Here is a 23310-nt window from a genome sequence, read left to right as displayed (position 1 = left end):
GTCCTTTTAATATGGATTTTTAAAGTTTCAGTTTTGTTATAAAAATTAGTCATTGCTTTATTTAAAGCCTCACATTTTCCCTCTCTTTGTAAGACTCCTGTTACATGAATAGTTTCTTTCTGTTGTGTATGAAAGAGAGGGAGAGAGAAAGAAGGAACTCTGGGTTCTGTCCTTATGCTAAACGCTATTCCAGCACTTTGCAAGAGAGTCTTGGCAATGGAATGTCTTTATTTTACTTTTAAAGGTCATTAAAAAAAAAAAATCCTCCAGCTGGCGTGGTAGTTCCTTAGGGTAATCCTCCGCCTTGCAGTGCCAGCATCTTATATATCCTGGCTGCTCCACATCCTAACTCCTTACTTACGGCCTGGGAAAGCAGTGAACGATGGCTCAAAACTCTTGGCCCCCTGCACCTACGTGGGAGATCCGGAAGAAGCTCTAGGCTGCTGGCTTCATCCTGACCCAGCCCTGGCTGTTGTGGCCTTCTGGGGACGGAGCTAGCAGATGGAAGATCTCTGTCTCATTCTCTCTGCACATCTGCCTTTCTTCGTCTTGTTCTTCTTGTTCTTCTTGTTCTTCTTGCTCTTCTTCTTCTTCAATGTTAAAAAAAAAAAAGAAGAAGAAGAAGAAGAAAGATCCTCAGCTTAATGCAAGTGGAAGAAAACTCACCAGCAAGGAAAATGCTAATCATGTCATGAACGGAGAAATCACAAAACAGAACCGATACAAAATTGGTAGCTTGGAAAAGAATAACGTATGTTTGCTTTCAAAGCATTGTTGAACCACACGTTTCGCCCCACCTCCCACCCATTTCCATTCTCTGTAACTACAGGTTCACAGAAAATGGAAAAAGTGATTTTTTTCCCCCATCTGCCACCTCCGAAAACAAAAATTTTAACAGCAAAGCAGGATAAATGTAAATTTCATCTGATGTGGACTTCCCTTTTAACTGGTTGGAGACGGGTGGTGGGTGGGGCTGGGAATCGGGAGAAGCAGCAGAGGGCAGGCAGGCGCAGTCTGCGGTGGGGGGCAGCCAGAGCAGGTTAGTGCTGGTGCATCGCAGCTGTAAGCTCACACTCCGGTGCTCAACAGCTCACCCAGGCTTCCTAGTTTCGTCCAGCGGCCTGAAGGGAGGATGGAGAGGCTGGTGAGCTGGGCCAGGGCCTGGGAAAGAGGGAGCGGGGTGGACGCGGTCCAGCACCCCGGCGGCCTGGGGAGGGGGGCTGCAGCGGGCGCCGCGCGCAGAGCTGAGGTTCGCTCCAGTCTATTCCCATGTTTGGTTTAACTGATGCCTTTCTGAAAACCGCTGGCAAGCTGGTCTTGCTTCCAAAGCTGTGGCGCACAGACTATTCATGGCTCTTTGGGTCTACATCCCAAAATCCTGGGCAAAGAATGCCGTCGGGCGCGGCCCCGGAGATGTCCGATCCCGGGATCTTAGTTATCGTCCCGGGAATCTGGGCAGAAGGCAATCCGAGCCGGTCTGCAGCTCCCTCGCAGAAGGAAGTGCAGCGGGGCTGTGCTCCTCCGGGAAGAGGATGGGATGGGTTCTGCTGACTCTGTTGCCGCCGCATCTCCGGTGGAGATGTGCCGTGGAGATGCGACTCCAAGCCCGGCTCCAGGAGGAAGGGCTTTTTCCCTTTCCGAGACTCTGCCTCCATCCTCTCGGGAAGCCATGAACGACGAGGAAAAAGCTGCAACGCAGTGATTCTTTGAGGATTGCAAACCAGATTCCCTAGAGAGACGACATCTTGTTTATTCAGGGGCTATGTGCATGACAAAAGCGGGGGATGGGGTTCCGTATACCCCCACTAGCACGATGAGATAAAAATATAAATACAATAATAAATCCAGGATTTTGTTTTTCATATTTAGTTTCCTGGCAGGCTCTGGCGGCCGGTTATTTTCATTCTGGTTCTTAACAAAGGAGAGCGGGGGGTCCTTGAGCCTGAGCCTTCTGCATGTCAGATGCTTTTCTGTGATCACAATTGTGCCTTGTATACTTATTATTATCTGAATTTACAAATAAAAGGACAGGGGCAGAGGTTCATTTTTTCCTGTGGCTGCTTGTAGTAGTCTCAAGGTTTGAAATAGAAACTTTCAGAGCCAAAGATATGCTTTATGCGTCTAGGTTTGCTTTATCTAGAGGCTAGATTGGGTCGACTTCAGCGAGACACCTGTCTCTAAGTTCTAGGCCAAGGCTGTGAGCTGGCTGCTTTGTTTTCACGGTTCTGGTTCCAGGTTTCACTTGATGGACAATTCCTTTCAGATACCAAACTGCGGCATCGCCAGATACAAGGCTAAATGCCTAATTCTCATGAGTACCCGTGAGACAAACAGCAAAATTTCTTTAGTATTGATTAATATCAGGTTCTATTTTAGGAGCCTTATAGATACCACAGGTTGGTTATTCAGTATATGAAATGCTTGGATGACGAGGGTTTTTGCTTTTTGATGTTTGCTTTTCAAAACAAAATTTTGGACTATCTACATATATACATAATGAGACATCTTGGAAGGAAATCAAGTCTAAACATGAAATTCGTCTGTTTCATTCACACCATCCACACCTAGTTTGACATACGATATTTTCTGAGTCTCTGAGTATTTGACAATGAGATCAGGTATGGAATTTTCCATTTGTGGCATTATGTCAGCACTCAAAATGGTTCAGATTTTAGAGCATTTTGTATTTTGGGTTTTCAGAGTAGAGATGTTCAACCTGTAACTCCTTCATTGTCTCTAAGGTACAATGATTTGTTCTGATTCTCATATCTGTAAGTCTTCTGACCCAAATTCCATTCCACCAGAATCTTGCTCCTGTCGCTGCCATGCAACAACACCTCCTGATCTTCTCTCTACAAAATATAGACGTGTTGTCTTCAGCTTGATCATGTTTTCAGGTACTTGTGTGGACTAGAAGGAAAAAATGCAGAGTGAAAATGCATGTGTGTTTAAAGGCAAAGCTTTCTTCAGATGCCCTATGCCTCAGTGTTGTGTGTTTCTTATTTCTTAACATTACTGGCATCCAGTCCACAGTCTCATTTTCAAGTGCATCTGTTATTTTGCTTGTCCTAACACAGATTTGTGCCTTAGATATCAATACATTTTATATTCCTCATACTGGACTCTGCTAGACCCTCAGTTTCCATGAAAGGAGAGAGACATACTCATTTAAAAAGTGTATTTATGGAATGGAATTAGAATGCCAGATATCTGTCTTCATACATTTTTTTTTCAGCTGAAAATAAAACAAAATGTGTTGAGCTCTGGCAGCAGAACTTGAGTAAACATCTGGATTGATTTGTTTTTGCAATTGGACCTGCTCAATAAGGTAGTAATTCTGGGAAATAGCTTCAATAGTTCTTTGGACTGAAGAAAGGCCTTTTTGAGATGCGCTTGAGCCCTGTCTCCTACTGCTTTGCCAATTAACATGCGGCTTTCTTTTACATGCTTTAATATCACAGAAGTATTAAATGCAATTAGAATTCATAATTAACCCAGTTCAGGCCATGAACACTTGGTGCTTCCTCTACTACTAGTAGAATCCCTGAAGCTACGATTTGGTACAAAGGTTAAGACGGCAGTTAAGATACCGCATCCCATATTGGTGGGCTTGGGTTTGACTCCAGGCTTTTCTAATTCCGGCTTCCTGGTGATATTCACCCTGGGAGGCAGCAGATGCAGTGCAGGTAAATACTTGGGTCTTTGCCAATCCTGTAAGAGACTTGAAGGGAGATGCTTAATTTGCCTTTGGCCTACTCTAACCCAGGTGTCCACAATAATGAGTATTTAGGAGTGAAGCAGTGGATGAAAGAGATCATTCTCTCTCTGGCTCTGCTTTTGAAAGAAAACAAGGGGAGTAGAATCTCTGATATTTTTTAGATCTATTGAGATTAGTGAACCAATTTTAGATATCCGCAAATCATTTAATTAAACCCACCCTCCAAATTCTTTCCCTCATGGTACCAGAATTGACTAGCCTTTGATCACTATAATGAGCATGTCAGAAGCAATTAACTTGATGAAAATTTTTAAGCTCACTCTTAAATGATACATGTCCTAGAGAGGGCAGCCGCATTGGCTTGGGCTATGACAATAGTAGAGAATGGCAATGGCACAGCAGGCAAGAGGAAGAATCATGAGGAAAACCAGGAAGCAGAGTGAGAAATTGACCACAGAAAGAGGCATTTCCAGCAACCCTTTCAGGAGAGCTCTTTCTTAAGGCCATACTCTCCCAGACCTGAGGACTCATAACTCCTTTAAGAGGAGATCTCACCTCCTAACACTATAATCAGACTAAGTTCTCACCCTCATAGTACCATTAACCTATAACTTTAAAGTTCAAGTCCTCTTTGGATATAGGGGAAGGCTTTTAATAGATGCACCTTTGGGGGTCTTTCAACACCCAGACTAATATTCAAACCATAGCTCCAGATTTGCTGTGGTAGTAGATTAGAGCTAAGGAGAAAGTTGTCAGGATATCCTGGGAAATCAACAGGTTTTTGGGGATATTGAAGTAATTATACAGCCATGAGATAAGCACAGAGGGATCACTCTATGGAAGAGCACTGTGGTGCCGCTAAATGCTTTAAAAAAAAAAGACATGGGAGAAAAATGTAGAAAATCACCAGCCAACTGGCAGCCAGTGTCACAGGGATTTCACATTGTGGTTGAATTAGTAAGTTCAACAGTGTGAAAAATTGGTGGTTTCCAATTTTTAGATGATGTTTTAGTGATAGAGTCCCAATGCAGAAGAAGGAATGAGCAGGAAGACAGCATGAGGAGGCCCGGGTAGGTGGTAAGCATGTTAGAGACAGTGTCTCAGAGTGTGAAATACATGGTGGGCTGCACTTTGGCAGGGGCTGTCTTTTCTCAAATCAGAAAGCAGAGTGATGGGCAGAGGAGGGCAGGACCTGTTAGGCACTGGGGAAACGGGTGTGGATTTGTGTGGAGCTTCATCAGTGTCAGGGATACAAGCACAAATGCAGCAGAGGAGAGGTATTTGGCACACAGACGTGATTGTGATCATTCTAACAGGTGACATCAAGGTGTATGCATCAAGGAGAAGGTGTTTTTGGTAAGTGATGGGGAAGTTCAAACCATCTAAGCCATTAAAGCAGGAAAGTGGTGCATTTAGGAGCAAACAAGGCAAGGTGGTATTGAGAGATGTAGATAAGCATGAAAAAGGAAGTTACAAGAAGGCGATGCAATTGTTCTTCAATATGTGGGGGCAGGAGAGTTGATGCCAGAATCAAGACTCACTGCTGCACCTGTCCCGTCTGTAAAGTGGCTGGGCACTTGTAGTACAACCTATTCAAATCCTCCTAAATACTTTAAATCATCACTAGATTATTTCTTTTTTCTGATTTGAAAAGCAAGATTTATTTAGGAAAGGGAAAAAGAAGGCTGCTGTGACAGAAGGGAGCGCCAAAGAAGGAAAGACCCCAGCAAATATAACAGAGGAAAAGAGATCTCCTGCCATAGTGGCAGGAGGGGGTTCCAAGAAAGGAAAGTCCCAAGGAAATGGTGGAGATAGTGTCTCTCCTATACCATCTCAGGGAAGTAGATTACTTTTTAATGCCAATGGCATACAAATAGTTGTTGTGCTATTTGTCTATAAAATAATGAAAAAAGTCTGTACATGTGTAGTACATATGTCATTTTCTCTCCAAATATTTTCAAACTGTAATTGGCTGAATCCACAGATTCCATACCCAAGAGGTCCAATCATAGCAAGCTAAGGACTTTGAATTATTGCCAAGAAGATTTTGAGATAGGTTGCCAAGAGGAACGTTAGGAAAATTAATCTGACCAACATAAACTGGACAGTAAACAAGATCCGGGCATGGATTATATCTGCCTTATCCACTGTTGTCTTCAGAATGCCTGCCATGAGCTCAACTCAGTAAACATGATTACCAATATACTACATGAAGAAAGTATCATCAGGCATTCAAAAAAAAAAACTTATAACAATCTCTCAGTAATGCAAACGAGACAGGGTTAGTAGAGAGATGAAACAGAGACTTCATACAGGAGACCCTGCTGTCTATTGTAATCCATGTTCATGTTCATCACAGACAATCAAGCACCTTCTGACTTAGAGGAGCAATAATTATTCAGAAAAGCAGACCATCAGTTTCCAAAGCCAAAGTTTTACAATAATAACAGACTAGAGGCATTTGAATTTCCAAAACATAAGTCCCCAAAAAGCAAGGACATAGCTGGAAGAATAGATTGAAAGCAGTATTCTTGAACCTATGAGAGGCCGGGAGTGCAAAGAATGATTGATTGCTTATGCACAGATACCAGTTTATATCCTGGAAAGGAGGTCCTGTGCCCAGCCCCCAGGAATGTGGCACGTATGGATGTGGAAAATGTAATCTGCAAGTGGATGTTGAGATCCAAGAGGAGGTACCTTTGCCTCACTTTCTGGGGGAGTAAGAGGGTGTGGGAAGCAACATCACTCTATTTATACAAGGGAATAAGCAAAACAGAGCTGGATAGACACATGAAAGTTAAGGAAGAAGGCCCTGTAGGTGAGAAACTAGGGACAGCCTAGAATAATACTAGGGACCATCTCCTCACCTTGTACAGAAACCAATGATGGTTTCACGGGAACACATCCATCACAGAGAATAGTATCAGGGAGAGATGGTTATTTAAAAAAATGAATATCCCCATCCAACAACATGACTCTATGTCAGTCCTCAAGAATGTGATGCAATCCAGAGATTAGGAGTCACAGGATATTGTTGTGATGGGAGGCCGAATGATAAGAAGTTCTGTGATAGTGACTGAAATTTAAGTTTCTTCCTCCAGGTGTAGCAACATGAAATAAAAATAACATTCAATAAAAACAAAATGACAGAAATATGTATATATCCTTTATTATTTAAAAAAAATAGATGTAGAAGACTTATGGGGGATGTTGCATTTTCTGGCTATACTCCTTAGAATGTAAACAGATGTACACCATGTGAATGGCTCCATGAGGCTACTGCAGAGAAAGCTCTAATTTCTACAGTGCCTTTCATTTTATAGCAAGATAGTACCCAGCATAACATTCCTTTAAATATTTCCATAGTCTCTAAGAAGGGTAAGGATTTCATCCTAGATACCTAAAAATAAAGCTATGTAGGGAAAAATTAAAGCTGCTTTTTAAAGGCACATTTTACATAAACACGGAGGAGTACTTGCAAGAAAATCTTCCTCATCCAAACTGAAGGAAGTCAGCTAATGGTGACCCCTTGCTCTTGAGTTACATTTTTCACCTTAACAGATGTGGTTAATTTGGCATGTGAATGCTGTCTAACGCTGGAATTCTCTGTATTGTTTCTCGCATTGGGTTAAGGCAATTTATTTCCCTGTGTGATCCTATGTGAAGTTTGAGACTTTGCTCTTGACAGTAGAGGCATTAGAAACAAGACTAGGGATTGCTATTGGGAAAGAGACACATTGTCACTTTCCCCTCCCCATATCATGAATATTCTTGTGATTTCTTCCATTTATAGCCTCTGGTTCTGTTTCCACAAAACCTAAATTCTTTGGTGAGTAAAAACTTAGCCCCACCACTCTCTGACATAGCTGTTAGATTACAGCTTTGCTTTGCTTTGTCCAAATCCAAACTTGCGTTTCTATGCTTTGCTTTCTGCCTTCAGGTATTCAGGAAGTCCTTCTGTCATCTGTCTACCTTCAGCCTGATTTGGGGCATGGCAGCAGTGGTGCTGTGCACAGCACAAGGTAAAGATGCTCATTTTTCTAACTCAGAATCGGGCAAATACTATTTCTGGGGTGGGGAGTTTTGGCCACTGTTGTTTGTGCTAAGCAATTTTCATTCATCATTTTCCTGGAAGAGTGGGAGTGGTTCTTTCTGTGTTTCTGTATTCAGTGTTCAGTATTTAGGAACTGTTTTCCTAGCTGAACTAGAAGCATCTTCTCTTAATCAAAATAAAGCACCACTTTCACCTATCTAACTGAAAAACTAAGAGATAATAATTTCCTATAGTTGAGGGATATGAGAATACTTGGGATACGAACAAATTTGACCTTTGTGGGAGGAAATTGTCAGCAATCTTCAAATTTGGTGCACTTTTTATAGAAAAACACAAAAGGTAACAAAACACAGAATTAACATAGGTTCACACTATCTAATGTATAAAGCATGTGCCTTTGAGTGGATTACGTAATGGTATAGCAGGTTAAGCTACTGCTTGTGACACTGGCATCTCATATTGGGATGTTGATCCTAGTCCTGGCTGCCCCACTTCCAAACCAGGTTCCTGCTAGTGTGCCTGGGAAGGCAGCAGAACATGTGACAGGTATTATAAAACATTATGCTTTCCACATTGGAGACCTTGATGATTTCCAGGCTCCTGGCTGCAGCCTGGCCCTACCCTGGCTGTTGTGGCCACCCGGAGAGTGAACCAGAAAATGGAAGATCTCTTTCTCTATTGATATTTTTAAAATGTGCCTTTACCACCTATCTGCTGTATTTCCTAGTTCCTCGTCTATTCTACCTGAAACCACTCTTCATTTTGATGTTGACCTTTTATCATACTCAATGTGACGAGGCTCAACATGAGCCTGTGCAAGGCTTGGTATTGCCATTTGAAACCTAGACCACAGTATTCATCACAGCACTTACCAGCCAGCTGGGGAAATTTAAATAGAAAGCCACACAAGCAGTAAAAAAAATTGTAAACTTTCCCTTGAACAATTTCTCCCACAAACAAAAATGAAAACGAAATCACCCAATATTTGCATTCTAGATTTGATCCCTCTTGTACTTGGTATTTTAGAAGCAGTCATTTCTTGAAATATCTGCTCTGTAAAAACTGAACAAACTTCCTGAAAACCTCCACACTAACAATGGGAATTGCCTCCCAGAACTTCTGACTTCATCTGAGAGAACACACCCTGAACTCTCAAATTCCTCCACATCTCAGAGGGGTTCAGGACCTGAGCTTTGTGTTTGCTGCTGCGCTCATCCTTGCATTCCTGCTGTCACTGAGGAGCTGTTTGTGCAGCTTGCTTCTATTTCCACATGCCAATTTTACCCTAGTTTATTCGTCTTTAAAAATCAAAAATTTTTTGGTTAAGCAGATATCCGTTTTGTGTACCATGTCATTTATTGATGCTTTTATTTTTATTAAGTCATTTTTATTTTGGAAGAAGAGTAGGAGGTTTGAAAGTATGTATTCATTGCTAACCCTCTCTGCTTTCCTAACAAATAGACTATAAAACGTTATGCTCTCATTGTAATACAATTATCCTTTTTGGTTTCCACTATGTGTTCTAGTGTAACTAGTTAATAGAAATGTGTAGATTTATGATTTATTGTGTTGTGAGCAGTATTCAAAGGTTGGCAACTTTCTGTTGACTATTCCAAGGTCAATTTTTGGAAATGTTTCATGTGTATTTTATAAAGATAGCATATTCTCTGAGTAAATTACATGTGTATGTGTATATACACATCTGTATATAAATTATTTAACATAAAATATGCAGAAGTATTTTATTAAAAACACATAAGGTATATATAGAAATAAGTGAGTTTTAAACATTTCTGCATTCCTATACATATTTTTTTTGCTTTATTTTTTAGTATATGGAACTGAAGAATCTGGAACAGTATAGAAAATTTTCCCGTTACAATTGTTGATAAATAGATTTTTCTTAGTAATTCACTTGCTTTCTGTGTATTAGAGTTAGATTGTTAGGTGCCTGTGGGTTCATGACTGATAGGTCTTGTTCTAGGTCGGTTCTTTTATCATTTTGAAAAATACTTTCTCCCCATTATTGTGCTTTTGTCTCCCATTCTCTTTTATTTCTACTTTTAACAAGTCCTATTGGACTAATACTTGCTTGTTCAACTTTTCTGTAATTCTTCTCATATCTTTATAGGTTTGTGTTACATTCTGGAAGAATTTCATGACTTGGTACTCTCTTATAACCTTCTCTGCAGTGATATCTGCCTGCTAAGTTATTCTTGGGACAATTTTTTGTTTTCTACATGTGCAATTCCTATTATTTCACAATGCACTTAACCTATCACCCTTATTCATAACAGTGTTTATACCTCTATTTATTCAGTTGGAGTTGTTGGTTTGCAAAGTTTATTGTTCTTTCGTTGTGATAGTTTCTTTGAGCATTTGGATATTAGTTATTATATCAAGATTTCCTGTGAATCATCTAACGTAGCATGGATAGCCAGTATTGAAGAAGAGAGGAAATAATTGTCATAGCCTTGAGGGAAAATAGGGGGCAGCCTTCTGTGTCAAAGGTTCAAGACTCTGTGTTGATAGTTTTGCAGACCGTTGTCCTGTGTATCTTTGTACCTCACGTCTTTGCATTCACTTCAGCACTTTGACGGCAGACGCCTCGGAGTGCCCCTTTCCTAACCAGTGCTGTGCGTCTGTGCGTCTGTGTGGAGTGTGTGAGACTATTTCATCTCCTTTCCTGTAAGTGATCACTTTGCCTGGTGCCCTTTGTCCTGTCTTTCTCCTTACTGCTTCTTCTCTGAGCGTGAACGTGCCTGGTAGTGCTTCTGCTCTCTCCATTGGTTTTTGTGGGTTGATCTCATTCTACCTCCTTTCCACCTTACAGGGATTCTTCACAATTTCTGATCTCTGAGAGTTAGCTTCCTTATTTTGCTGCTCTTAAATAGTGAGCCAACATTTGAACTTACATTTCTCTACCAATGTATGAGTTTATAGATACATTGGGGTTTTTTCTTTTTCTGTATTTGAATTTACTTGCACATTATATTGGTAAGCAGGAAGATGTGTTTATGCATATTAAGTTTTTAAAATATTGTTCTTTTTTATGATCCATAGAGGAAGTGTTGACCCAGGATGAAAAGCAGCAACTGAACACACCTGCTTCTTTAAAATGCTCTCTGCAGTCTTCCCAGGAGGTCTTGGTTGTGACATGGCAGAAAAAGAAGGCCGTGAGCCCAGAAAATATGGTCACTTTCAGCAAGAACCACGGGGTTGTCATCCAGCCTGCCTACAGGGACAAGTTAAACATCACGCAGCTGGGGCTGCAGAACTCCACCATCACCTTCTGGAACACGACCCTGGAGGATGAGGGGTGCTACATGTGTCTTTTTAATACCTTTGGGTCGGGGAAGATCTCAGGAACATCCTGCCTCACCCTCTATGGTGAGAATCTAAGCATACATTGATCTGCATTGGGAAACACGTTTTCAGGAACATGATTGCACTGCCTAGTTTTTCAGGGTTCTAATCGCGGGAAGATCACGAGTAAACCCTTGACCTTTCCCATCCGTGCTGTAGCTGTGCTGTGCTGTGGTTACTTGGAGTGTTTATAGAGCAACTCTCAGCTCCTTGTTTGGAGTTAACTCAGAGGGATCCTGCTGTCAACAAGAGGAAATTTGAGGAAAAGAATAAGGGCAATAAGTTCCTGCAAACATAGGTACAGATGTGGCTTTGCCATATAATCATGTGGCCTTAGATGGTTTCCATCTTCTGTTTTTATAGTAGTTTATTTGGACATTAAATGTGGAATGGATCACTTCACAGATCTTTACCACTGTAACTGCTGGATGTATGCACAAAGGCTGATAGGGTTAACCTGGAACAAGTTTTCACTTCATGGAACCTTTTTTCAGGATTGATAAGGTCACAAGCAGCAGAGAATCTTCACAGCTAGAATGATGCCAACTCGGGGGAGAACTGAATCTTAAGTATTTTGATCATATATATATATGTAATTCAAGAGGAAATTTCCTTCCTCTGAACTGATACCTAGCTGCAATGAGGATTAGGATCTGGGAACAAGGGTTGACTGAAGCATGGCACCCTTGCTGGTGGTTTGAGGAGCAAAAAAGCAAACTGAGTTGTGAGGAATATTGAAGTGGGAGTTAGGCACTCCAAGAGCATTGCCTGTGGGAAGAGAGCAAAGGCTTCAGGTCAGAGAGCTAGGGGATGGTGATACCAAATACAGATTGCTCTTACTTTTTTTCTTATAATTAGGCCTGTTTGTAGAATCCCTTATCGAGTTATGTTTTGATGTCCAACTACTTCATCTCTCTGTCTATTCCCATCTTCTTCCATTGCCTCCCTCCTTCCTTCTGCCTTATTTCTTTTACTTATGTCATTTTTGAAATAATTTTTCTACCTTTTTCTTCTTCCTTTCCTCTCAGCTTGCTTTTTCCTACTGTTTCCACTTTCCCTTTCTATTATAGTTTTTCTCTGAAAACTAGACTTCTCTTATATGTTTACTTTTCAAGCCATACTTGTGGCCTTTTGTCTAAGTTACTCTTTTGTAAATGACAGGAGCCTGACTCTCATTCTGGCCATGTCATTCATGTGCATTTTTTTTTTTTTTTTTACTTTTATCACCCTTGTTTCTCTCCCTTCAATGCACCTGGCCATTAGTAATCTGGTCACTTTGAATGGAGCCACAGCCTGTATCTCATCCTTATACCACCCACTGCCAACCACCCACATGAGCCTTTAAGCACAGACTGGTCTTGCCTTGTGTATTGCTCTGTAATTACCTTGTGGGTTCTAAAACCAAACACAGAAAAAACAGTCTGCATTGCTTGGCAGAGATAAACTCTGGTTTTCAGCAAGAAGTACTCATGAGTCAGGGGATTTTAGAAAGGGAACAGGCTACAACTTGCCTAAAATAGCATCTTTCTTATAAATTATTTTCTCTTAACTCTACCAGGTGATCTCCAAACTTCTTCCAACTGTAATTCTTTAGTTATTCTGGTCCTGAGCTCTGAATCTCTAAATTGCATCGTGTGCAAGATTTTCAAAAAGGGTTTTTCCGAAGCTCCTCTATGCATCTTCACTGATGCAGCCCAAGTCTTTCTTTGGGGCCTTTGTTTTGAAACTCCTCTCCTGCTTCTGATAGATGCAGGTTACGTATAGGGAAGTGCTGATTGGGGTTGTTGCCAAGCTATTTCAAAGAGATATGGAGGCAGAGGCAGAATTGCTTCCTTGCCAATGGAGGTGGAGAACAAAGTTAATTAGAATTTAGACTTGGAGAGAATACTGTGTTTTGATATTTGTGCCAGACCAGTCTGCACCCCATAAGTTAGGAAATACAACATGGAAAGGACTGGGAGAATCCCAGTTTGTGTGGGATGTGCTACCTTATCCTTGTAGTCTCCCACTGTCTTTCTTTTAGTATCTTTCCCCTCATCTTTCTCAGTAGAGTGCAGAACTCAAGCAGGTACTTAACTGACGGTAGATCTAATTTTTTTGTCCCAGTGCAGCCCATAGTGTCCCTCCAGTACAAATTCTTTGAAGACCACCTAAATATCACTTGCTCTGCCACTGCTCGCCCAGCCCCTGTGATCTCCTGGAAGGTTGCTGGGTCAGGGATTGAGAACAGTACTGAGAGTCTATCACATCCCAATGGGACCACGTCCGTCACCAGTGTCCTCCATGTCAAAGACCCCAAGACTCAGGTGGGGAAGGAGGTGATCTGCCAGGTGCTGCACCTGGGAAAAGTGAAGGACTATCGGCAAACCATGAACAAAGGTAAGAGAGAGAGAGCAAAGTTGGATGTGTTCAAATGTGTTCATTGTCTTTACATGTAGAAGGCAGTGAATGTCCATCAGTGATTTTCAGTCTCCCAGCATAAGAACTAACTGGGCAGAGATGGAATAAGTTAAGACATAGAAACAGGATTGAGTAAACAAAACAAGAATTGCCATAGAACCCCTACTTTCAAAGAGATGTATCCCCAAATCTCTGGTGCAGACCTCTTAATGCAGACTAGGAGTTTTTCCCATGTATATGTAACTATTGTAAATGACAAGTTAAATATTCTTGGCAAAGTAAGAAGTCAATAGCAACAATAGAAAGAGAAATTTAAAAAATATACTGCAATAAAAGTCTGTGTTTTATGTCAGTTAATGTATCGAACAAAGTTTGATGTGCCTGCACTTGAATATTGGTACTTGGGATACTATGAGAGTAGATCTGATGACTGAATCCACTGCTAAATGACTAAAGGGCAGGTAACAGAGCATGAATCAGTGAGACAGATTGAGATGGTAAATTTCATAATGTTTTGCAGAAGAGTGTATAATTTAAAACCTAGGAATTTTATTATTTCTGAAATGCTCTAGTTAATATTTTTGGATTACTGTTGACAGCAGGTACTCGAAACCCTAGAGAGCCAAACTGCAGGTAAGTTGGGAACTCTGTACCTTGGTTCATGTGGTGCTGGATGTTGCCCACATCTCAAGTGCTGCTTTGGAGATGCATTCATTTTCTTCTCTGTCAACATTTACTGAGGATCTATTGTGTGCCAACCTTCAGTTTAACCACAAAAGTATAACAATATTCGAGACTCCTTCCTTGTACTCTGAGAGCTTCTATTCTACTAGAAAATACAGCGATGTGTCTGGGCAACTGTAGAACCTAGGGTTGGATGAATGCTTCCATGAGAACGGCACAAGGTACCATGGGAAGAATAGAGTTGGATGAGAATGGCTATTAGCTCAATCTGTAGGCGAAGTAGTCAGATTTCTGGAAGTAGTGACATCCATGATAGAAACTCTATGTAATCTGGAAGGTGAGCATGAAGCAGTCTGAAGTGTCTTTATCATCCTCAGAATGTCCCCAGTCAAGTATCTGTTTGCTCCCTTCTGATTCTAAAAAGATTTCTACCTCTGGGCCTCAGGGATACAAGAGGAGAGGATTGCAGATAAAAGAATAAAGGGAGTAGTGGTTTCAGAGACAAGAAAATTGAGCAAAGCAATTGTCTAGTTCTTCCTCTTCGTGATCCGAGGTGCTGCTTCTGTGTGAGGCACTCAGTAACAGATCTACACAGATCTAAACAGATCTAATTCTGTTTTGGTTTGTTTTGTTTTTGGAAGGGGCTGCATTTTTGAGCAGCAAAGCTTAGGAAACTTTCCTAAGGATGCCTCACAGGTGTAGTGGCCTCTGAGGCATATCTACTGCAGGTTGTCTTGGGCTTCTGAAAGCCTACACTAATTAGCAGAAGAATAATTAGGTAAATTTTACTTTTAAAAGGGTTGTAGGGTTGGAGTTGGGCATTTGTGAAGCAATATTCAGATTCAGCTCACTTGAAAGAACCATAGTATTAAGGGAAATCTGTCTCTGTCCAAGCATGCCAAACTTGACCGATGCCGCTTAATGATATTAATACACAATTTGTGCAATGTTTGTTCATCCTATGAACATTCACTAAAAATGTCCCACTCTCAAAGCAATGTAACAACCAATCTCTGAAGGTACTCAGTTAAATGGTGATATGACAAAGCTCATCATGGAGGTGTGAAAAAGATGCTTGGTCTCGTCTACATTTCTAGTGTGATTAAGTGATGGTGAGGAGTTGACATTTAAGCTGAATCACATTCATTGCCTACTGGGAAGGATTATAAACAAAGCAGATTGGAAGAAATGCAGCAAAAACATTGAGATGGTTTTCTTGTGCAGGTTTATAAATGACTTTTTTATATTGTCATTTTTTTTTTCTTTGACCGATTATCCTCACTAACATATGTTACTCTGAACAATGTGGAAAACTTACATGACTTAGGGACAAATAATTTTTGCCTATACCTTTCATATACTGCTCTGATGTTGTACTCAACTTCCCTGAGCCTCTTTTATTTTTATTTCTTAAATCTATTAAGTAGCAGTAATATCTAACTTTGGGGATGTTTTAAAGATTAACTTAGATGATATATTATATAATATAACTGTAAATAACTGTAAAAAATGTACTACATATTGCGGATATTTTTGCTTTTGTAGGTATGGGCCAATTAATATAGATCTTTGCATGTTTTTAGGCATAATTTTAATTGAGATCCCAACTCTGATCACCTTTTGCCCAAACATCTTCCCCTTATGATGTATGATTTCTTTTTCTTCCTTCAATACCCATAGGTTTTTGGTTTTCTGTTCCACTATTGTTAAGCATTGTCTCGCTGGTAATTCTTCTGATCTTAATCTCAATCTTATTATATTGGAAGCGTCACCGGAATCAGGACCGAGGTGAGTCATTCCAAGGAAAAAAAGAATCAAAGTAAATGATTTTCATAACAATTTGGGGGTTTCTGAAAGTAAAAACAAATGGATGTCAACAGTGTGTTGATGTATCATTTCCAAAGTGATTGGATTAAAGTGCTTTGGGGTCATTTATTTGTGATCAGAAAGTGAGCTGGACAATTCTTTTCATTTGTTTTCTATTTTGAGAATAAGAGTTAATGAGGAGAAATGAGAATTTTTATTTGATCACAATGGAGTTATTTGATGGCAGGACCAAAGAAAGAATTCTGGGTTCCTGGCAAGGTCCTCACTACAGATTTATGAGGACAATCTCCTCTCTCCTTATAGCTTTTCACAGGTTAACTAACTACTCGTTTAAGACTGTGAAATTGTTCAATGTAATTGAATTGTCTCCTTCTATGTCTACCCAACAACATCTTATATATTCATATCAAATGCTCATTAAAAGTGGATTTACTGAATGAATGATGAATAACGGGAAGAGGATGGATAGATTTTCAAGATGATTTTTCTCAATTCCCTACTTCCCATTGTAAATTCAGTGCCTCATAAATAGTACATCTAAGATATTGTGAGGAATCATAAAATCAAGAGATGGTATAAAACAAAAGATTTGAACTACATGTAGATAAGGAATCAAATTCCTTTGCTTTCTGAGAGCAACTCACAGTGCATTTTGCAAAATGCAGGTAGTTACCAGAACAGGAATTTCCTAGGATGAAAGGTCAATATGGGAGCTTTCTCTCATTCAGATGACTGAAAGATCAGGAGTTAGAGTGGAAAACTTTTGTTTTAAGGTGTTATTTTAGATTCTGATCACTCTTTTCACTTAAATACTACCTTTTCTTCATTTTCATCTCATGTTTCATAGACATTATTTTTCTTGCTTTGGTTTTTTTCCTTAATTCTATTGAGTTTACTAAACAAATCACTGTCAGTGATGCTTTTGCCTAAATGGAAAGCTTTTCCTTCTGTCTGGGAGAGGAGACTGCAAGAGAGATAACTTTATTGCTCATAAACATGTCTATTGCAAGTTTACATTGCGAGTCCCTGGGGAAGGAAAACATCCTATGACAAATGGGGGACAGAGCTTTTGCAAGCTACTGACAAAGTTTATTTCCATGGTTGCAGTTCTTATACACTTAGTAAAAGAATAGTTCAAGCACAACTCAGATATAAGGCAGAGAGTTCAAGGAAAATTAGCAAGGTGCTTGGTCAAAATACTATTGAAATGGGCAAAAGATAAGGAGTACTGTCTGCTCTCAGTTAGCTGACTGGACAGAGCACATCCAGCAGAGCAGGAATACACCTCCAAGGATTCAGTAGGAGGGAAACCATGCAAGCTGGGTGAGGGGCCCTTCGCCTCCTTTTCCTGCAGCCTCTTCTCAACAGGTTCCCAGCCTTGCAGCTGTCACCCCAGGTCCAAGGCAGAAGTCTGTTTGATTCTGTTATGTCCAGACATTTCACTTTCCCAAGTAAGAAACTGAAGCTTATAGAGCCAAATGTCAACTACATTTTGTAAGGTCGCATGACTTCTTAACTGCTGGCCATAAGTAATCACTGGTCTGCTTGAAGAATCTGAGCTGGCCCTCTAGTCCTCACTGATGCTCCACAGTTCACACTTAAAAGGATCTGTAATATCTGTTGTATCCATTCCAATCTGAGCTTATTATCTATTTTCAAAAAACTTTAGCAGCTAGGTCTTTGATTCTATATACTTACAGCTAAAAAAATAAAGTGTCAGCTATGCTTAAGATAAAATGTTTGGGACTAAGGAAGTATAGGTTCATTAAGACTGACCAAAATTTACATCGTACAAAGAGTAGAGAGCATGGGGAAAAATCATACAAGATAGTTACAAATTTTATGTCTTTCTGTAACAAATTCTGATTATTCATTTTTCTCCCATTTCTTCCTTACCCTGTATTTTTTTTTCTGTTTCTATCTTCTGAAACGTAAAGCTTTTGTAGGTCAGAGAAACATGATAATGGCATCAAGGTTCTGACCCTGGGGTCCTGAAAAGTGAAGTGAGAGGTAGAACTGAGTGCGTGTGTGTTCAGACTTAATAGAGCAGTAAAGGAGACAGCTGATATAGTTATAAAACTTAAACAAAGAGTAATAATAACTGCCCAGTAGCCAGAAAGAGAAATCTGGTAAACAAGGTTAAGGGTACAAGTCACATTAACTCTTTTTTGGATCAGTTATTGAAACAAGCAAGTAAATAAACAAACTCAATTTCCCTCAGATTATAATCACTGCTTGCTAGCCACAAGAGAGGAAGCAAATTTATGATTTTGCAAAGTGGTAGTCTCTAGGGACTGAAACTTTGTTCACATACCTATTGTCATCCCTTTACTTTTTGTGACTGAGGAGTACCCAAGAGCTTGGTCGTGTTTTTTTCAGCTGCAATACTGCACTCACGAGGAAGATTTGATGAATTATACTCCACCTTCCTGGATAAAATCAACATTGTGACTACTCCAGGGAGTTTCAAAGTAGGATTAACAAGCTTCCAAGGAAATCTATTTTTCCATTCGTGACTCCAGTTTTTTGTTACCAAAGCAGAAAGTGAGACAAAATTAAAATTCCCAAGGAAATGTTTCTACCACCACATAATAGTTCTGTAAAAGCTCACTGATGTCATAGGTTACTTATTTCTACACGTACAACGAAGAAGCTAAATTTGAAGTGGAGAGTAATCTTTTATTTTTCATTAGTCAAACCAAAAATGATTACATATTTCTAAGAAACAGCAAGAGAACCCTCAGTTTGGAGCAAACTGTTGCCATCCCCCAAGTTTCACAAATCTTGATTTTGAGTAGCTCTTTTGCTTGTTTGGTTTGATTGAGTTGCAGTTGAGTTGCGAAACAATATAGTATTTATACAGTTATGTGAAATAAGTAACCAAAATTTCACTTTTTCTTCAAATATTAGCTGCTTCATGTTGAAGTGCTATTGTTCATCCAAAGGATCTCTGTATTTGCTTTCTTATCCTTCACTATATAGAAGCCAGAAGCATAACTGGACTCTAGGAAACATAGCAATGAGGGTGTAAGGGCCACACTATTTCCTGAACTGGAGAATATTGCTGTCTACTATGTTAAGACAAGTAATATGCCAAACAGTGAAGTTGCTCATAACAAATTTGTGATGGTGATATTAATTGGTCATTAGCTGTGAGAACAATGAAAATATTATTTATTTCCAACAAACTTGGAATCTTTGCTTTGCTAATTGTTTGTACTTAAGCATTCGAGACAAAGGCTGAAAGAGTGGTAATTCCCACCTACAATACAGTGTCCTTCTGGTTCCAGGAAGGAATGTGATGACAGACACACAGAGAAAGCAAGAGCTTCCATCCGTTGGTTTATTCCTTAAATTCTTCTTTTAAAGGTTTATTGATTTTTATTACAAAGATATACAGAGAGGAGGAAAGACAGAGAGGAAGATCTTCTGTCCAATGATTCACTCCCCAAGTGAGCGCAATGGCCAGTGCTGTGGCGATCCGAAGCCAGGAGCCAGGAACCTCCTCCAGGTCTCCCATGCGGGTGCAGGGTCCCAAAGCATTGGGCTGTCCTCCACTGCTTTCCCAGGCCACAAGCAGGGAGCTGGATGGGAAGTGGAGCTGCTGGGATTAAAACCGGTGCCCACATGGGATCCCAGGCACGTTCAAGGTGAGGACTTCAGCCGCTATGCCACGCCGCTGGGCCCCATTCCTTGATTTCTTAAAATCGAACTGCTCCAGGTCAAAGCAGGGACCCAGGAATTGAATCCAGGCCTCTAGGCAGGAATCCAGTTGCCTGAGTCATCACTGCTATCTCCCTGGTGCTTGTTAGATTCAGTAGTTGAAGCCAAACATTCCAATATGAGACGTGGGAGGAATTCTGTGTCCATAATCCCAAAGTCAGCTGTGCTCACAATAACTTTACCTTAAAGAGCATTAGAAGACAAGCAGAAACTATAATCAATTAAATGTGACTTTTTCATGCATTTGCCATTTTTTTCAGTCCAGACAGAACTTTGCTTTTCGGATTGTGTTTCGTCAGTTAAGTCTCTAAATCACAAACATCACTTCTGCTTTCTCTCTTCTTTTAGTTATCACTAATTACAGTATCACAAAAGCTAAGATTTCCTTTTATTGGACTTTCAGATCTCACACACATTTTCTGTTTCTTTCTCTCCCACATTGCCACAAGGGTGGCTGGTTGTCTTCCTTTAATATTCTCAACTTTTTCAAGGTCATTGCATTCTCTTTGAAAGTTTGAAATGGGAAAATTATATTTGTCTCTATGTCATATTAGACATAACCAAGTTGCTCTTTCTCATTTGTAATTCACTATATGGGAATTTATTAACCTACAATATACAGAGTCATCTTTTGAGGCCACTGTGGATTTTAGAAGTCTCAGAATTTTCCATCTCATTTTCAGAATTTTTCGAAGTTTTTATAGACTCAGATTGATTTGAACAGCTTATATGAAGTAGAAAATTCCAATTTGTAAAAAATTATGGTACCTAGTTTGATGTTAAAGGAGAATGACTCTTTAAAAAGACATGGGCAATCCCAAGAAATAATGGTTTGGACAATCATCAAAGAGTACAAATAAACAAAGATGTTTATGAATTCCAAGTGATGTAAATATATTTTGTTTGTAATATTTTGAGCTTTGTTTCCTGTGAATACTTAATTGCCATCCATCAGCTTGGGAATGATCACAAAGTAGAGCAAGAGAGCCTTTTTTGAGGTCCATTAACTTTCTAACACAGAGGCATAACCCTCAAAAAAGGCAAGGAAGTGTTTTATGTACTAGGTAAGAGATGTCTTGTTTCCCTATATTTGCCAATGAAATGTACGCTAGGAAAATTGTGTGTCTGTCTTAATCCTTCTGCTATTTATGCTTTTAAAATCTAATAAAATTGAACTTGTCAAAGGTTAACATCTTGTATTTTCTTTTATCCAGAGCCCTAGAGAAGTCATGCAGAAACCTGAAAGCTATTCCCTGGTCTACTTGAATCTGATACAAGAGGAAATCAGGAGGGAACAAAATAAAGTCATTTTTGAAGGGACCTAAAAGAGCAAAAGAGAGAGGACCAAAAGGCCTAGGAAATCCAAGACTTTCTACTGCCATCTAAGCTATTCAGTGTTTGTCTGAGTTCCAAAAGGAAGTCATTAACCTCTCAGGTCTGTTGTAGGACTTGATTTTGTAAAGAAAATGCAGTGTTGTGATGTCGAAAGGGCACTGGACTTAGAATCAGGAGCACTAAGCTCACAGGTTGACTTGGTCTCCTGCAGGTGAGAGCCCTGTTAGGCACGTTACCTCAATGAGCTTCATGTCTGCATCCAAACTACAGAGGAAATGGACCAGATAATTTTCCAGGCAGCTCTAAAAATGAATATAATTCCAGAAAGCATGGAATAAGCAGAGGGGGAAGAAGTAAATGTGAAAGAGAAGAAAGAATATGGAAAGGTCCAAAGAACTTTTCTGGAACTACCTTTTGCCTTTCTATTGATGTTGTATTTCTTCTGCCCTAGCTTTTAGATCAAAAAGTCTGTTTTCTGGTCCTTTGCTATCTAGTCTACTACCTGCTTACTCTTTTGCTAATGATTTGTTAAAACCTTGGTTCCACTGCTCTTCTCCATGTGCTTCTATGAGATTGACTACAGTAAAAATAGGACTGAATTTATTGTAAAATAGCATTGCAACCTTAACTTATCTATTTAACTTATCTATTTTTTGGAATAGGGTAAATATTGTTAGTCTTAGATAATAGTTCACATTTGCAAAAAAAAAAAAAAGCATGCTTTCTTGTCCATTGTCTCATAATATGAACCAGTCCTATTTTAGCTTATTCTGAATTCAGCTTAGTATGAAATGAAAATATGTTATGGAAACAGATGCTTAGGAGATTTCCTATATAGCAGTCAGCCAATATATGTTTTGTCTGTCCTGGCTTCTTCTTCCATGAGTTAACTCCTCACAATAGCAGAGGCAAGTATGAGCATATAGTCTCCCTGTCCTACAGATTTTCTGCTGAATAGTGAAACAATATTGAAGCTTGGGTAACCACTAAGCCCAACTAGTGCTTTCTTCAGTATTTTTTGCTTTGTCTATCTCTCTTTAGTGACTTTGTGTAAGTTGTTTCCGCAATTGACTTCCATATTTATATACTTAGTGAACTTTTCATGTGTTATTTAATTGTGTATTATTTCTTATATTTGTATTAAAATACTGAGTAATTAAAAGTGTCAACTTGAAAGAATTTTGTTTATACTATTCTCTTGGGGAATGTGGAATTGAATCATAACCCTTGCATTTTGTATTTGAAGATAAAACCCTTTCCCCTCTCTATCTTCCATTCCCTAACAGATGCAATTGACATTTCTGATTAATAACAGAATCAGAAATCAGATGACCCCTAATTTGACCACAGGGAGCCCTGTGTCCCATGGGTCAGAGATCATTAACTTGGCAGTTGCTTATCTGTGCTCTTTTGGTTTTGTGTTTTTTTTAATTTATTTTTTATTATATTTTTTGACAATCTTTACATAGTTAATTAGCGTCAAAATGTTCAAGGGCTATAGAAAAGTGGGTAAGACTATTATTTCCACATTGTTTCCTTCATGTTTAAAGGGGGGTATTAAGGGAGAAGGCCCACCCAATTTCCCACCCTCCCCAGGTCCCGCATGTAGGGTATGCTCCAAGGTTCTTGCTCAAGTGGTTTTTATATTTCAACAGTTATAAATTGCTGCCAATCTTGCCACTCCAAGCACTGTAAGGTCTTTGAATAATCCACTGATTGACATAGTGCATCATAGAGTCTCCGTTTGCCCGTATTTCGCTGCCAAGATATAGCTGAGATGGTTGATTGACCTGTTTCTGTCTTCTCTCTTTTCTTGGTTAGGGTTCTGAGTCCAGCATTTCGATTGGGGAAATCTCCAAAGAAACTTTGTCTGCGGTGTTCTCAAACCAGATTCTTGTATGTACTAGCAGGTACAGGGCCTGGCTCAGTCCATGGCCCTGATCAGCTGGTGGTTGTGATTGCTGGGTTGGTTCTGTTTTCAGCCCCGACTTCCTGGGCAGTCCAGCCTGGTGCTGCCCAGCACATTCTCAGCCCTCGCATAAACTAGTGGGAGCTGCAGCCTAGTTGGAGCGACCCACAATAACCCCCACCAGGCCAGTCCCCTACGCTGGTTTGCCAGTACATGTAGCAGTAATCCAGTCTGTCCCACACCTCATTCCACCCCAGCCCCTGTCCTGGTTTTCGTGCACTTCCGTAGAAGTGG

At 39.9% G+C, this 23310-nt stretch overlaps 1 protein-coding gene across 6 annotated transcripts; it reads left to right on the top strand.

Annotated features, from left to right (window-relative positions):
* Nucleotides 1–1018: 1018 nt before the first annotated feature.
* Nucleotides 1019–22299, top strand: CD200 (CD200 molecule). Of its 6 annotated transcripts, XM_040980500.1 has the most exons (6): nucleotides 1019–1144; nucleotides 7659–7740; nucleotides 10836–11162; nucleotides 13250–13517; nucleotides 15903–16010; nucleotides 20987–22299. In XM_040980500.1, the coding sequence occupies exons 3-6, from the start codon at nucleotides 11085–11087 to the stop codon at nucleotides 20992–20994; spliced, it is 462 nt and encodes a 153-aa protein (XP_040836434.1). In that variant the 5' UTR covers nucleotides 1019–1144; nucleotides 7659–7740; nucleotides 10836–11084; the 3' UTR covers nucleotides 20995–22299. The 6 variants fall into 6 exon arrangements, with proteins under 6 accessions (XP_040836434.1, XP_040836431.1, XP_040836433.1 ...); XM_040980497.1 differs by lacking the exon at nucleotides 20987–22299 and having other exon boundaries at nucleotides 13245–13517; nucleotides 15903–16401; XM_040980496.1 differs by lacking the exons at nucleotides 1019–1144; nucleotides 7659–7740 and adding an exon at nucleotides 2478–2897 and having other exon boundaries at nucleotides 13245–13517.
* Nucleotides 22300–23310: the final 1011 nt, after the last annotated feature.

This window comes from Ochotona curzoniae, unplaced genomic scaffold (genome assembly GCF_017591425.1).
Source record: "Ochotona curzoniae isolate NIBS_2020 unplaced genomic scaffold, NIBS_Ocur_1.0 contig_3498, whole genome shotgun sequence".
Classification (NCBI taxonomy): domain Eukaryota; kingdom Metazoa; phylum Chordata; class Mammalia; order Lagomorpha; family Ochotonidae; genus Ochotona; species Ochotona curzoniae.
This window is presented reverse-complemented; position numbering and strand designations above follow the sequence as displayed.

Excerpts from the sequence above, each read along its gene's own strand:
- CD200 (XM_040980495.1), top strand. The coding sequence starts at position 2,747 with ATGATTTGTTCTGATTCTCATATCTGTAAGTCTTCTGACCCAAATTCC. Across the intron at positions 2,898-10,835 it reads CAGCTTGATCATGTTTTCAG|AGGAAGTGTTGACCCAGGAT; the intron begins GTACTTGTGTGG and ends TATGATCCATAG. Across the intron at positions 13,518-15,902 it reads TCGGCAAACCATGAACAAAG|GTTTTTGGTTTTCTGTTCCA; the intron begins GTAAGAGAGAGA and ends CAATACCCATAG.